Raw genomic sequence first — 14895 nt, 5'->3', positions numbered from 1 at the left:
TTTGTTTTCATTCAGACTATGGCTCCTTTTCACTGCTTGGTTCAGTTACATCATCTTTCTCACATTTGGTACCCGGTGCTTTTCCCTGTTTTGTTTTACACTAACACAAGAGGTGTCACAATAACAGTTTTCATTTCACATTACTCACAGAATGATGGTTTCGGTTAAACCCATCTTCCAGCAGGGGGCACCAGCAATTCACCTCTAATGCTACCAAATCAGCTTTATTGCTAATTAACACCATGAATTTCCCTTGGTGTATTTGTGTATGCATACATAAGCAGTCAAAGATAAATTGTTATAAAAACAACCATTTAATAAAACGATAAACTATTTTAAAGAACACTAATTCAAATCTACACATTGGTTCTTATCTAAAATTCAATTATGATTTGAGACATGGCGATGTAGAAAACAAAGTCTGTTTTTATTTGACCTGCTTTATTTATTTTTAAAATATGGACGTTCAAGCTGCATATGAAGCTGAGCGTATGTGCAGAAGGGTATGAAACAGAATACAGACAGGATAACCAAGGACAGTTGAGAAATGAAGAAATGTACAGTTAAAAAAAGGTTTAAAAACACAAAGATGTGAAGACACACTTACAGCTGAACAAAGAGGACGACACTCACTAAAACAGTCCTATAAACAACTCTTAAGATAAGGAAAAGAGCAATGCGTGGCAGAGGAAATGGTATACACAGTTCAGGGTTGGCAGATACATTGTTGATTGCAGATATTTCAGTTCAATGATTAGCTGATGAGCGGTTTGCTCCTCTTGTCCTTTTGGCGAGCTTTGTCTTGTCCTTTCAAGGGAAGGTTGGTGTCATTCTGGCTGAGCGCGGTCCGTGTTACTGCGGACATGCCGTCAACAAACTTGGTCTTGAAGAGGACGTTGGCGTTGGTGAACATGCCGTCCTTTAGGGACACCACCACAAACTGCAGGGAGAAAATGGACAATGATCAGATTATTGTTGATGGTATTAATACACAAAATTCCAATGCATTATTTATTCAAATGCTTTAAAACATGTGTAATCTAGTTGATAATACACAAGGCACAACATAATCTGCTTTTAACGGTTTGCAATTCATATTTTAAGGGCATTAGAACATGCCTGTGTTTGTCAACATACCTGGGAGTGTCTAAAATGTGTGCGCAGCATCTGCCCGATGTTCTGTGTGTGCGAGAGATCCAGGGCAGCATCCACCTCGTCTAAGATGTAGATGGGAGCCGGTTTGAACAGCAGCATGGCCAGGATGAGAGACAGAGCCACCAGAGATCTGAAAACACAAAGGCTCTCAGTTAAAGGGACTTCCTTTATACCCGTACCTGTAATACCTGAATAGACACAATAGTTGCCCCTTCATTAGAGTACTGTTGCTGACCTTTGCCCCCCGCTGAGCTCGGTGAGGTTTTCCTTCCAGGTGTTGCCCAAGGCCACCTTGAACTCAAGACCTTCCAAGACACCCCCGCCCTGGGCAGGAGCCAGCTTAGCAGTGGCCCCCGGCAGCAGGGTGGAGAAAATAGAGCCAAAGTCCTTGTTAACCTGCAAGGGAAGGGAAACATTTAACAAACAGCAAAACAGTGAGGATAAACAACAACATGACTCAAAATAAACAATAACACTTAAGTTTCAACTATAAGTGACTCATTTTAAAACATGAAATGAGGTTTAATGTACAGCAATTCATAACCTCTGAAATGTCAGAGTTGACCAATCAGAATCGAGTGGACCTCATAACCTGACAACCCCCTGTCTATTGTCTCTAAATACACAATCAAATGAAAGAGCAAGAAAAGGAAATGAAGGGGAAATGTTCAGGAATGCATGATATATCCCAGACAAAGAAATTCTGACTAAAGAGCCACGTTCTTGATGATTTTACTCATGAAATCAATCTGTATTGAAGAGTCAGAACTACTCTGTTTTGTGTTGCATTAACAGCCTTTTTAGTCTCAGCAGATTATAAACTGCAAGTTATGAACAAACAGGTATCAGGTATTCAATTAGTATTGGTTAATGAAAGCAGGGAATAGTTAGGTATCAGTGTGAGCGAAATCCATATCACACATAAAAAAAAGAGAGCAGACCTTCTGCCATGCCACGTTGAGAGCCTCATTCTTCTTCTGGTCCAGCTCCTCGATGGTCTGCAAGATTTTGGCTTTATCGTTCTCCACGATCCTCTTCTTCTTCATCAGGTCATTATACTGCAAGAGGGGAGACACGTGTGCGGGTTGGATGCAAGACATTCATATCTGCAAAGGTAGTTTCTGCATTGGTGGAACAATATCCTGAGGTCTCTGCGTTTGCCCTCACCCTCTCCTCGGCCTCGTTCAGCATGTTCATAGCCCTCTTGTTGACGTTTCTCTCCAGCTTGCTGGTGGTCTCCTCCAGCTTCTTCAGCCGCTGTCCAGCCTCTTTGGGGTTGTTGGTTTTAAAGTCATAAGAGGTGTTGGGCTGGCCGAAGAACTGGCGCTCCGACCGGATCCAGTCATGTTCCTCCAGCATCCGAGTCACCTGGAGAAGACCGTACGACGAGGGTGAGAGAGAGGAAGAAACATTAAGAGGAGACTGATCATACAAGAAAAGATTAAACATTCACACAGACAGACAGACAGACAGACAGACAGACAGACAGACAGACAGACAGACAGAGAGTGAGAGTGAGAGTGAGAGTGAGAGTGTACCTTGTCTGCAGCTTCATGGCTGTCTTTGCGGTGCTTGCTGATGTTGTGTTCCAGCTCCTTGATCTTCAGCTGGACTTCATTGTTCTGCTCTCTTATTTTATTGGCCTCTGAGCTCTTACCCTGGAACATTTAATTGGATACCAATTATCAAACAAGTTGCACTATATATTTAACTACTACTCTTATTGATACTGCTTTAACAGTATATTTAAAAAAACACAACTAAACAAATTGGAAACCAAATGAACATTGCTTTATATAAATGATAGTATAGTACTGCACAATTCTGGGGGTCTGTGCTTTACTTTTCAATTCTACTTGTACTTCTACTCCACCACAGTTCAGAGGTACTCCACTGCATTTATTAAATACCGTTAGTTACTTTACAGATTTGTATTAATAATGTAATAACACTTAAATAAGACTTTAGTTCCACCTGGAGTAAATTCACAAGCTACCCTGCAGTATACAAAGTATGAACTGCCCTGCCCCCCCGCACACAGACAAGAGATCGATAACTCTTCTGGAGTGAAGACAGTGGAAATAATGCTATTGCAAACTAAAACAGAGATGGTTGGATAAAATGTGCAAGATAATGTTTATGTAGCAATAATAAATATGAAATGTGTTTTACATATTTATTATTGCTGAAGTACCGACAACAGAAACGATAACGTTGGAGCTCATCAATACCACAGTCTCTAAAAATGGGTTTCGGTACCCATCCCTACATTTAAGAAAGTGAAAGAGAGGAAGCTCAAAACTGTAGTAATAAAAAGACCTTCCATGTCCCAATGAAACACTACCAGCCGAAGCACTAACGGAAAATAACTGCAGTCACCTTGAGCTCTTTGTCCTGAGCCATGATCACCTCCTTCTGTTTGGCCAGCTCCTCCTGGGCTGTACGCACTGCCTCCTGCACAGAGACAGAGAATGAGGTACCGTGAAAGAGGGAAAGGAAATGGCTTCAGAGTAGTTGAGCGCCTACTTATGAGCCGTGTTGAATTATTGACTAGATATTGTCGGTGACCCAAATAGAGATTTTATATGACTTGATCACTCTTCTGAACATTAATCCACTTAACATGTACACCAAACTGTGGGAATACCTTGTTCTGTGAGACGGTGCACGCCATGCTGTCTATCTGCTCCTGGATGGCCTTTGTGGCTTCATCTACAGCCTGGATCTGCTGCTCGTAGCCAGCCTGCTCCCTGCGCAGCTCCTCCAGCTCCAGAGCCACGGATTCAGACTCCTGCGCAAATGAGCAAGAGAACACAAGTCAGTGCACCGATTCACTTGGAGCATCAGCAGATAGTAGCTGGAGAGAACTACTGACCTGCTGCTTCTGCTTCAGCTTCTTATTGAAGGCATCAGCTTTGGCCTTGGCAGCATTGAGTTTCTGCTGAGCGGCTTTCAGCTCCTTCTCCCTCTCGGCCTCAGCATTTTTCATCTTGTTCTCCAGCACATTGTACTTTTCTTCAGCCCGTTTCTGAACATCCTTGGTGACACGCAGAGTCTCCTCACTCTCTTCTGTTTAAGCAAACGCATCAGCAAAAAAGGAAGAAGATTAAAGCTGGATCGATGGACTGTTTTAGTTCCCATTAGCCCGTTACAAATCTAATGTTTGCTTGTGTACAGTATATTTGTTGAATTCAGTTATTTTAAACTGTGCGTTTGTGTAAATGTTAGCATTCTTACCAATGGCCTTGCGCAGCCTCTCCAGCTCCTCCTGCTGCTGGTGGAAGGAGCTCTGCTGCAGTTTGGTCTGCAGAATCTGCTCCTCCTCGACCTTCAGCTCATACTGTTGCTTCAGATGTCGGTACCTGGAGGGACAAAATGCAGTGAATAAAGCAGAAAACAAAAGGCCCTGGTTTGCTGTGAAAGTTGTGGAATTTATTTTGCATATGATAGACTATGCCTTGGATAACTTTCACTTTATTTATTTTATTGAACAAGATTCCAACTGAAAAATCCAGTCGTCAGCACTATCTGATGAACAAACTAATCATTTCATAACTTATCTGCCTACGTGAGATTTAGCAGAGCTGTATTCAGAATCATTTCATTTCATTTGGTCATGCGAGCCTGCATACTTCTCCGCAGTTCCCTTCAGGCTGGCCAGTTGTCGTTCAATATCCTGAAGCTGGGCCTCGTATCCATTCAAGTTGTCCCGAACCTCCTTCAGTTCCTGTAAGCTGGTCAGAACTGACGCTGACTGGGAGCGAGCGCCTGGAAGAGCAGAAACGGAGAGGAAAGTCCATGCATGTGAACAATTGTCCATATTGCGTCATTATATTGAGTCATGCAAGCCAAAACTGTTACAACAGGTATAATGTTCAACGGCAAACATGATTATAAGCAATACATAAAACATTTTGTAGTCCAGGATACTTTCTGTAACTGCACATGACACAATCTAGTATAAGGTGCCCCCGTGTTCTCACCTCCACTCAGAGTTCCCTGTGGGTCGAAGATGTCACCTCCAAGAGTGACAGTCTTGGTCATCACCTGCTTATCAAAAGCCACTTTCTTAGCGTCGTCCAGGGTGTCACACACCAGTGTGGAGCCAAAGACATACTCCATGGCCTTACGCAGGTCTGACTCATAGCCCACCAGGGACAGGGCTGTGTGAACGTTGTCTTCTCCGACCTGACAGAATGGGGACAGAGAAGAGTCAGGACGGGATAGGAATCTACAGCGCGTCATTAAAGTCATGTTTATTACATTTTTTTTAAACAGGTGGGATTTAGATCTCTCACCAGGCTCTTGGCGGCGTGGACCACTCGGTCATTGAGTGTCTTGGCTGAGATCTTGTTCAGGGGAATGATGGTGTACCTCCGCTGCAGCTCCCCCTTCTCCAACAGCTTTTTACCTGTCACCTGGAGAAGACAAAAACACCAAACCAGGTTAATATGAAATAATATAAACACCTTAACCTTACTGCAATGAAATGACATAACCACTAACACACACCTCTGTGTCAACAATGATGTTATAGAGCCGTCCTCCCGCCACGACTTCTAGTCCTGTTGCGTAAGAGACGTCCCGGACGGTGATCAGGTTAGCTAGCAGCCCCTTCACTTTGCTGCGGTCCCAGCCTCGCTCTGGGTCCCTATAGGAAAGCAGAAAACATTAATACTTAATAAAGGTTAAAAGCTCAAACTCTTATAAGGGCCATAAAAATAAGCACGTTTTCTACTTGTTTTGTTTCTCAGAAACAGTGTGTCAGTTCTCGAGAATTAATTAAGATTAGATTTTTTCAATTCATCGTTCAAATCCTTACTTGTAGTCAAAGCGCAAGTTGGGGAAGCGAGACACAAGTCTCTCGTAGGTCTCTTTCAGTTTAGCAACCTCTCTAGACAGCTGCCTTCTTTTGTCCAGCAGATTCTCCTCTTTCCCCTCTGCATAAAGACAGAAATGCAAACACAGTCAGCAAAAATTACAAAATGTAAACACAAGGTGTGTTAGCTGCATGAGTAGAAGAGGTTGCCTCCATGCACAGCTCTTCACATAATCGCACAGTACCTTCATAGTTGAGTTTAGCTAGCTCAGCCTCTAGTTTCTCCCTGCTGCTTCTGATTGCCTGCATGCTGTCCTGGTCCTTCTTGTAGCCACCGTCCATCTTTTTCACCTCCGCCTGTTTGGTCTTCAGCTCAGCCTGGGCATGCTTGAGGGTCATCTGAGCCTGGACGAAACAAAGATTCAGAAAAGACAGTTGAACAATCTTAGGAATCAACTGCTAAAAAAATTGTACTTTCTCAACACCAAACGTTTTAGAAACAGCAGGCCTGTGCTGAATTATCCACACTGAAGAGCATAAATGTCTGTACTAAAAACCTACTGTAGAATATAAACAGGTAACCTGGAAAACCAAACCTGAAACATCATTTCCCCAGCAGATATGATTAGGTTCTTTCCTCACCTGCTTGGCCTCAGTATCTGCTTTGCTCATGTCATTCTTGCAGGTCATCATCTGACCGGCCAGTGTGGCCTCCTCTCCATCCTCATTGGTAGAGAGGCCTGCGGACACAGCCCTGAAGTGCTGCTCAGCCGCCTCGAGGGCTACACTGTCCTTCTGACCCTCATCCTGAAGCGTCTTAAGCTGCTCCTTCAATGTAGAAACCTCCTTTTCTTTTACCACAAGCATTTTCTTGTCCTAAGGATGAGGAAAACAGCTGATCAAGAGCATGGACTCACTTTCGCAGATACCCTTTGTTGCAAGGGATTTCCGTGTGCTAAAAGAAAAGACAACGCATAGGAACAAAATAAAAATTGTCCCAGTACCTCCTCCATACTCTTGACAAGTTCCTTCCTCTTCTTGGTTTCATCTTTGACATTTTGTTTTTTCAGGTCAAGTGCACTCTGACCTTTTGCATCCACACGCTGCATATCAGCTAGAGTCTCTTCCAGGGACTTCAATACCCCATTCACCTCCTACAATCAACAGACATCAAATACTAAGCAATGACACAATGTACTTTTCAGAATTTTGATGAGCTACAGATCCTTTCGAACACTTCTTTAAAAACGGATGTTACAGCGAAGACGTTCACTCAGGAGAAAGATTCAAAAGTTCAACAAATCAACGTGGGACTAATGTTAAAAATCTAATCAGTCTACCTGGTCTTTTTTCTTCTGCAGTTCATGAATCTGGGCTGACAGCTCCTGGACTTTGCTCTCATTCTCAGCCATGCTTGCTTGCATCTTGGTGATGTTGTCCTGCATCACCTTCAGATTCTCGGCTGACTTTACCTTGGTTTCCTCAGCACACACAAACAGCCAGGCCACATACAGCCGAGACAGGTGCTGGATCTCACGCATGAGCTTCTGGTACTCCAAGTATGATGATCGCTCCTGCAGAGGGAGGAAGATTTAGAAAAGAGAGAAGCTATGTAAAAAAAAACAACATAACGTTTCCTAGATAATGCATCATGTGCACATACAGTATTGCAATGAACCTACCTCTTGGAGTTTGTTCATGGTTGGAGTAATTTCCTCATCCAAAATCTTAAGAGTAAAGAAAGATGAAAAGATGATTAGAAAAAAGAGGATTTTTAAATACACAGCTATCAAGCCGTTTACATAATTGTTGCAGCTTCTCGGGAGGAACAGAGATAAAATGTTTAAAAATAAGAATGTCTGACATACTGTCTGAATCTCCTTCAGCTTGGCTTCCTTCTTCTCAATGGTTTTTTGAGCGCTAAGCTTTTTGCACTCATACATCCTGGTTCCCGCTGCCTCCTCAATCATGGCAAGGATCTGAAAGAGAAAAAGTGGTTATTGGAAAACTTTGGAAAAGGCTGGAAAATGTTATGGAATAGTACAGATGGTGAGATTGTTGACAACGTGTATATGCTTTACCTCTGGTGGCTTCATGTTTAGAACTTTGGTGATCCTTCCCTAAATTATTGGAAACATCACATGATATTAAATACTGTAGAAGTGCAACAAAGTACGAACACAACCATGCCGCAGACACAAGACTGACCTGCATGATGAGAAAATGTGGGTTGTTGACGTTGAGGCCAACAGAGCAGAACAAGTCCTGCACCCTGGTGTTGTTGGCATTGACTCCATTGATAAGGTACTTGTTCCTGCCACCAATTACCACCTTAAAGGAAGATTTATTACAAAGTGTTTGTGTTAGATGTGCCGACAACGACCGTGTTCACCAATTACAAAGCATTTTGTATCCATTTGTTTGCCAACCTGTCTGGTGATGGTGATCTCATCATGGGTTTCAAACCCCAGAGGACTCTGGCTTTTATTGGAGTTGTCAAAGGTAATAGACACAGTTGCCTTGGTGATGCCACCCTGTCCGTTCTTGTACACCAAGTCCTGGAGGTTGGAGGCTCGCACCTATCAAGTCAAAATGAAAGAAAAGTATTATTTAGACTTTTTAGTAGTACATAGAAAAAAGAAAATTGGAATTCTTACTTTTTATATCAATATAAAAAGAGCAAATTAAGAAACAGCTGGAAATTCCCTGGAAAGTCATAATACTGGAATTACAAAATTACTTTAAAAAATGTAATACAATACAAAAATATATTGATAGTTAAAAATACTCCTAGTCAGAGGCGTATCTGAACGTTCATACTTACTCTTATATACACATTTACTGAATATATCAACACAGTACAGTAGCTTCAAAGTAAGATTAAATATATCCTACTACTGCCAAACCAAACCCTACAACCCGGCCGAAACTCAGTGGTTTTTAGCATAGTAATAAAATACTTTAAATCCGATAACACACTTACATGGCTGAGGTTGGTGATACCCAAAAGGAAACAAATCGAGTCCAAAATGTTTGACTTTCCGCTGCCGTTGAGTCCTGTGATGGCGTTGAACAGCGGGTCGAAACCGTTGATCTCCGTCCTCTGTGCGTAGGATTTGAATCCTTCAAGAATAATAGACTTGATGTGCATCTTTAGGATTTATTATCCCCGCACACTCCGGTGGAAAGACTTGCGGTTGTTTGAAAACCAAATGGGTAACTTAAAAGTGAATCACCAGGTAAACTGCCTAGTGTTTACAACCGTCAACAGGAAAACTCGGTCCTCTCTCTTCTCACTTGAATTTTGGCGGCAGGTATGGACCCGCTAGGCTGTCCTCTCGGTGCCGGCGACGGGACGAAAAAAACAATCTTTACATGATTTGTGCACATTACCAATGTAAGGATCAATATTTTTGCATGACTGATTTGCAGTTCAAAAATAATATGCAATGAACCTACTTGTATCTAAATGTATATTTAAATTTATTTCCGACAGGCATATCTTAGGCTTCTAATTGCTCCTTGTCTTTGTGTAGCAATGTGTTGGCGCCATCTGTAGGTAGAAACCTGAACCACAGGTTGACGAAAAAATATGTTTTCAAACTACATTCAAAGTTTAAAGTAAAAATAATAGGTTCAACTTCATACTATTGCTTTCAACTGACCTAATACAATTATGTGGAAGTGTTGACATAATACATTTATTTAAAGTCAATGTTTCATTTTTTCAGTGTAACAGACTGCTATATTAGTCATGTCTAACAATCCCAGTTTCTCGGCAGAAGAAACAAACGTAATCAATTCATATTTCTTATTTACAAATTTTAAACATATATGATTCCTATTGAATATATAAAACTATACATTTTTAAATGCACTAAAGCAATTCGATTATTAAGATAATTCCAACAGATCAGCAGACTCAGATAAAAAATCTAAACCTTTTATAAAACACTGAATCGTTCATTTGAAACCCCATTTTATTTTAAAGTCAGAGAAAGGTAAGAAATGTGCAGTTCTTTTATTTGTTGTCCATTTGAATGGAAATGTATACAATAACACTGAGAATATAATACTTTCAGGGATAAGTCATGAAATTATCACAATAGAAGAGTATACTGTTAACAAACACTTAGCAGGTTAAAACTTGCATTTGCCAGCAAGAGTATTGATGCAACAGACATTTCATGATAAGCCCTTTTGTTATATCCGAAGCCACAATACTACACCCATTTCATACTACACACACCTGAAATGACACACACACAATCATTGTGTCATTCCATTATGCATCCAGAGGCACGGGACACATGGACAGACAAACCAAGTTGAATGCATAGAAGCAGATCTGTGTCAGAACAACACAGTCGCCTCTGTTAGAGTAGAAGGAGGTGGGCTTGATGTAGGCCCAGTCAAAGTTCCGCAGGTTTAGTGACTTCTGGCAGTGCTGGTCGCTGAGAACCACCAGGGCACGCACAAACGAATATTTGGCCGAGCAACTGACAGCCGTCACTGTACGGATCTTGTCAAAGTGCAGCAGGAAACAGGGGTCATCCTGGAGACACAGAGACACAAAATGAGAAGGCATTAGCTGTATGAAAAGATACATTTAAAAAAAAGGCAATTAAATGTGACAAGAAACTATTGGCAACATGCAATTTTTAAAAGGGAATGGGCAAGTTGGCAATGAAAGCATACATTTGCGATAATCTTGATTAAATAATAAAAACTAAATGTTGAAACAATTTTACGTTCTTCCAAAGGCTTTACGGAGATGTCATTAATTGATCCCCAGCTGAGAAACTTAAAACTATATGGACCTTGAGTTAGGAATTTTTTTTCAAGTCAAGATCACAATCTTAAAATAAAGATAATTGGTGATGTTGCATATATAGAGCTGTGTTGTCACTATCATTATTACTTGTAGATTTTGTTTATTTTGTAGTTATCCGAAAGAGACACCCCTTGATTTTTCCATTTTTGGGTCCACACAATAAAAACCCATAAGAATATACAGCAGGTAGCACTAAATTATTTGAAATGTAGGCATTTTTCAAGTCTTTTATGATTGTAAAGAGTAATCATTTGTAAAGATAACAATGGCAGATAATGCAAAAATGAGCAATGAAAAGCAAATGTAATAAAATAGTTAATTACCACATCAGCATCCCGTCCGTCAACAAGAGTCAGGTCCTGCAGGGACCAAACCTCCGCCTTCCTATAGCACTCCTGTATGCTGGAGCGTTGGGTGTGGGACCCTTTGGATCCAGACTTCAGGGCCGTCTGAGATATCTGACATCGCACTATACATAACTGCACCAATTTGTTTTTAGCAACTGCAAAAAGGAAAACAACAAAGGTTTTTGTTGGTATTTTTGCATAGAAATATGATCGCTGCAGCACCAGACAGTCCATCTGCAGCAAAAGTATAACCTTGACTTGTCAGGCCTCATAGGCTGGGCAAAGGACACATTCAGTAAATTTCCCCTACAGATTATACACAGCAAGATGATGTTCTGTACAACTTGTAACAGTAAATTCCACTGGTTGACCCGTTAAAAATGCTTTCATAAGCGTACCTGTTAAAAAAGAAAGTTGTTTACCTGAGACACAGAGAAAATGTCTTCCGTGTGTTGGCTCTTCAATCTCAATGTACTCCACCAGTCTCTGTTTTGAAGGTCGGAATAAAACTCTCTGCATCTCCTCCCTCAGAAGAGACGACATCACTGGAAGGAGGAAGAGTAGAATAAAGATCAGAAGGTGGGAAAAAGCTCAAAAAAGAAACACAAGCAGTAAGCAGGAAAGAAACAAGAGAGATGAGAAAATCCAAAAGATCACTGAAACCTGGCAGCGGTGGGATGGGAGGTGGTTTCCTCCGGTCAGACCACGTGAAAAGTATGTGGTTGTGTGTGAAATTAGCTCCCTCTATCACACACACACACACACACACACACACACACACACACACACACACACACACACACACACACACACACACACACACACACACACACACACACACACACACACACACACACACACACACACACTTCACTGTTGGGCGGTCAATTTTTTATGCTTTATGTTAATCTCTCATTACAGTACTGCCTTCATAACAACTGGCCCACAAGGGACTTTATAGGAAGGGAGCAAACAAAGTCCAATCGCTTCATCATCTTACTCTTTTATTGCTTCAATTAAGATCCATTAAGAGGCTGATCCTGTTGTTTCCTGCAAATATGGATTTTTGTCCTGATATTGTATTTACTTTTTTTGAGTGTCTCAAATAAAGACACAAACAGTAATTTATCCTGGTATTATGTAGTTATAGTCTTCCTCACAACATATAGTGTCTTTCTTTCCGTCTCTCTGTCGCCACTCACTCACATATACAGTAGATGTTGATATATAATGTGGCAAAGCGCCCAATGTTCGCCTGTGATTAAATGTTGTTGTGTGGGAAAAGGATGTCCCACAGCACTCTGCATGGTTTCCATTACCCTGTAGTAATTCAATCTCTGAGAACAGGTACAAGTGGGGTGAAGCACTTCAATGGAAGGATTTTACAAGCACATAAAGTTCACTTCTTTAGGGACCATGGCTCCATGAAACAAATATGCTAAATGTACTGATAAAAATAACACAAAATTACAGATAGAAGAAAAAAAAAATCAGTTTGTGAGAGGATTGAAACAATGTGGGAATACTTTTCCATAAACAAACCTCAGAATGAACCACACCAAAGCTCTGATTTGATTTGTTTGAAGGAAAAAGTGTGGGTCCATTGGATTTGTCACATTTGGGAAAACAAAGATGGGTTGCTCCATAGCTAAGTGCTTTATTGTTGTTGTTGTTGATGGTTTCTGCGGGTGTTCATTTGAAAGGCTTTATGCCTCTGAGATGGAAAGATGAGCGGATGAGCAGGAAGTAGGGAGCAGAGGAAATATACAAGTGTTGAATCTCATGAATAACACATGAGGTTTATTGTACTTACTTCATCTTCAACCCCAGTATGTATGTTCATGAGCATTAAAAGGATTTCTTATTTACAATAGTTGGAGGAATCCCAAAATAGGCATACGAGTAGTGTTGTAATATCTTGGAATATATTCTATTTGTATGCAATGGTAAGTCTTCACTGTATTTATTAGAGAATGGTGTGCTTGTCATAAAGCATTCCAATAATCCGTGACTTTGTTTAGACCAGCAGGTGAGTAGCTATGAAAACCAAACGAACAGCAATTATAATACAAAAGGCTATATGGGAGGGGTTTAGAAAGAGAAGAAATGTGATTTGAAAATTATTAAGAGGAGGGCTATCAGTCAGAGAACCTGGCAGCAAGGATGAAATGAAGATCTGAGTAACACTGCAAGGATGGATAATGTTAGGGAAGAAGGAAAAGGATGAGATGATGAAAAATAAAGAAGAAAGGATAAAGAATTAGCAAAAAAAACAAAGATTCTGAGGAATTATGGATCCAGGCAGGAGTACAGAAATAATGACGACACTGTTATACAATTAAACTAAAGGAGAGCATGAATATGGTAGTCCAAATTTACAATGGGGCGACAAATCCAGCTGACATAACACCAGCTCTGCCAGATTTAAAAGCACTCTTTAATTGTATACACCATGAATCCAAAGTAAAATTATATTGTTTGCTTAAACTAAAGGAAATAATTAACACCAGTGAAATTTCGTTAAGATTATGACCATCCTGGTCCAAAGTGACACAGGGGATGCCAAATCCAGTAGCAATAACGCCAGCCATCCCATCATAATTTTGGATTGCTGACTTGTCTTGAAATTCCTGAATAAGGACATTTCTGTGATAACTATTCCTTTCCTAAAAAGAGATGACAATGTTTTCCTAAATGCAGTTAGGAGACATGTTTCTGTTATACCCGTATGCATGAATGTTATTTAGATCTCACAAGAAGGGATTATGGACTTAAACGTTTCAGTAATGAAGCCCCTGAACTATATACTTCAATCTTAATGCATAAAATATGAGCAAAGGACTCTAAATGCACTTACACAAAAAGTTAGTCACAATTTATTACTAGCTATTGTACTGTTCCTCATCATATGAGATCACTTTTCCCATTATATTCCCAAACTCCTCTTTTTGAGAGCAGATAGTGGCCACATTGTGCTGCACTGATGTAATAAGATGCTACTCTAGCTGTCACAGGTAAACACTCAACGTGTATTATACACCTATTTAGCAACAATTAAGATATTGCTTTGGATTTAGTTTTAAGATCAGGATTTGTCAGTACCTGGTCAGACTCCTACTATTAAATTAGCATTTTTCCAGAAATATGTTGTTAACTAATTCTAATCAATAATGCACATGTATTTATCATTCACGTCAATATAATGCATGTCAACAAAAATCACATGGTTGTTTGAATAGAATGTGAAATTCACATTTTCCACCGACATGGATGGATTAGACCATCGTACTGAATAAGGTTTATAAAGGTCAATAAGTTCAATAATATTAATGTAGGGGAACCTCTACACAGTATAGGTGCAACGTCACGGTCTATAGAGCTACTGATTGGATGTCAATGAAAGGGGAAACCCCCTGCCATCCGGAAGGCAGGGCCATCCTTACCCTGCGCTGCAACCTCCTGGCGACAGTCCAATGTCACATTCAAAGCCCACTCACTATAACATATGTGTTTCCTGACAAATAATACGGTGGTATTAAAAATGCATATTATTAAAATTGTCAATATAAATAAAAAAAAGGTTGCATTTAATACATTCTTTGTAGTACATCTATTTAAAGGGATATTTCCTATTCGGTATAGTATCCGCCATTCTCGCTCTAGGTGCATTCATTTGCAAGCCATTAGGCACAATCTCCATCTTGCTTTTATTTTATATGATTTAAAAACTAGATGGCACT

The 14895-nt window shown here is 40.5% G+C and overlaps 2 protein-coding genes across 3 annotated transcripts; both read right to left on the bottom strand.

Annotated features, from left to right (window-relative positions):
• Nucleotides 1–422: 422 nt before the first annotated feature.
• On the bottom strand, nt 423–9255 carry smc2 (structural maintenance of chromosomes 2). Its single transcript, XM_063884804.1, has 25 exons — nt 8958–9255; nt 8404–8553; nt 8183–8305; nt 8056–8094; nt 7843–7953; nt 7657–7701; nt 7315–7548; nt 6979–7128; nt 6617–6850; nt 6220–6379; nt 5978–6095; nt 5668–5806; nt 5454–5573; nt 5139–5343; nt 4788–4923; nt 4393–4517; nt 4031–4224; nt 3803–3946; nt 3535–3609; nt 2694–2813; nt 2323–2523; nt 2097–2213; nt 1391–1551; nt 1138–1285; nt 423–940 (listed from the first exon to the last, which is right to left on the bottom strand). Exons 1-25 carry the CDS (start codon nt 9123–9125, stop codon nt 755–757), a joined length of 3603 nt encoding a protein of 1200 aa, XP_063740874.1. The 5' UTR covers nt 9126–9255; the 3' UTR covers nt 423–754.
• A 754-nt stretch (nt 9256–10009) lies between these two features.
• On the bottom strand, nt 10010–14728 carry exoc1l (exocyst complex component 1 like). 2 transcript variants are annotated; one of them, XM_063884688.1, is made up of 4 exons: nt 14599–14728; nt 11578–11700; nt 11132–11310; nt 10010–10529 (listed from the first exon to the last, which is right to left on the bottom strand). In XM_063884688.1, exons 2-4 carry the CDS (start codon nt 11696–11698, stop codon nt 10260–10262), a joined length of 570 nt encoding a protein of 189 aa, XP_063740758.1. In that variant the 5' UTR covers nt 11699–11700; nt 14599–14728; the 3' UTR covers nt 10010–10259. The 2 variants fall into 2 exon arrangements, with proteins under 2 accessions (XP_063740758.1, XP_063740757.1); XM_063884687.1 differs by lacking the exon at nt 14599–14728 and adding an exon at nt 11819–11882.
• Nucleotides 14729–14895: the final 167 nt, after the last annotated feature.

The sequence above is a fragment of the Eleginops maclovinus genome, chromosome 5, assembly GCF_036324505.1.
Source record: "Eleginops maclovinus isolate JMC-PN-2008 ecotype Puerto Natales chromosome 5, JC_Emac_rtc_rv5, whole genome shotgun sequence".
Taxonomy (NCBI): Eukaryota; Metazoa; Chordata; class Actinopteri; order Perciformes; family Eleginopidae; genus Eleginops; species Eleginops maclovinus.
The sequence above is the reverse complement of the archived record's forward strand: the minus strand, read 5'-3'. Positions and strand labels throughout refer to the sequence as shown.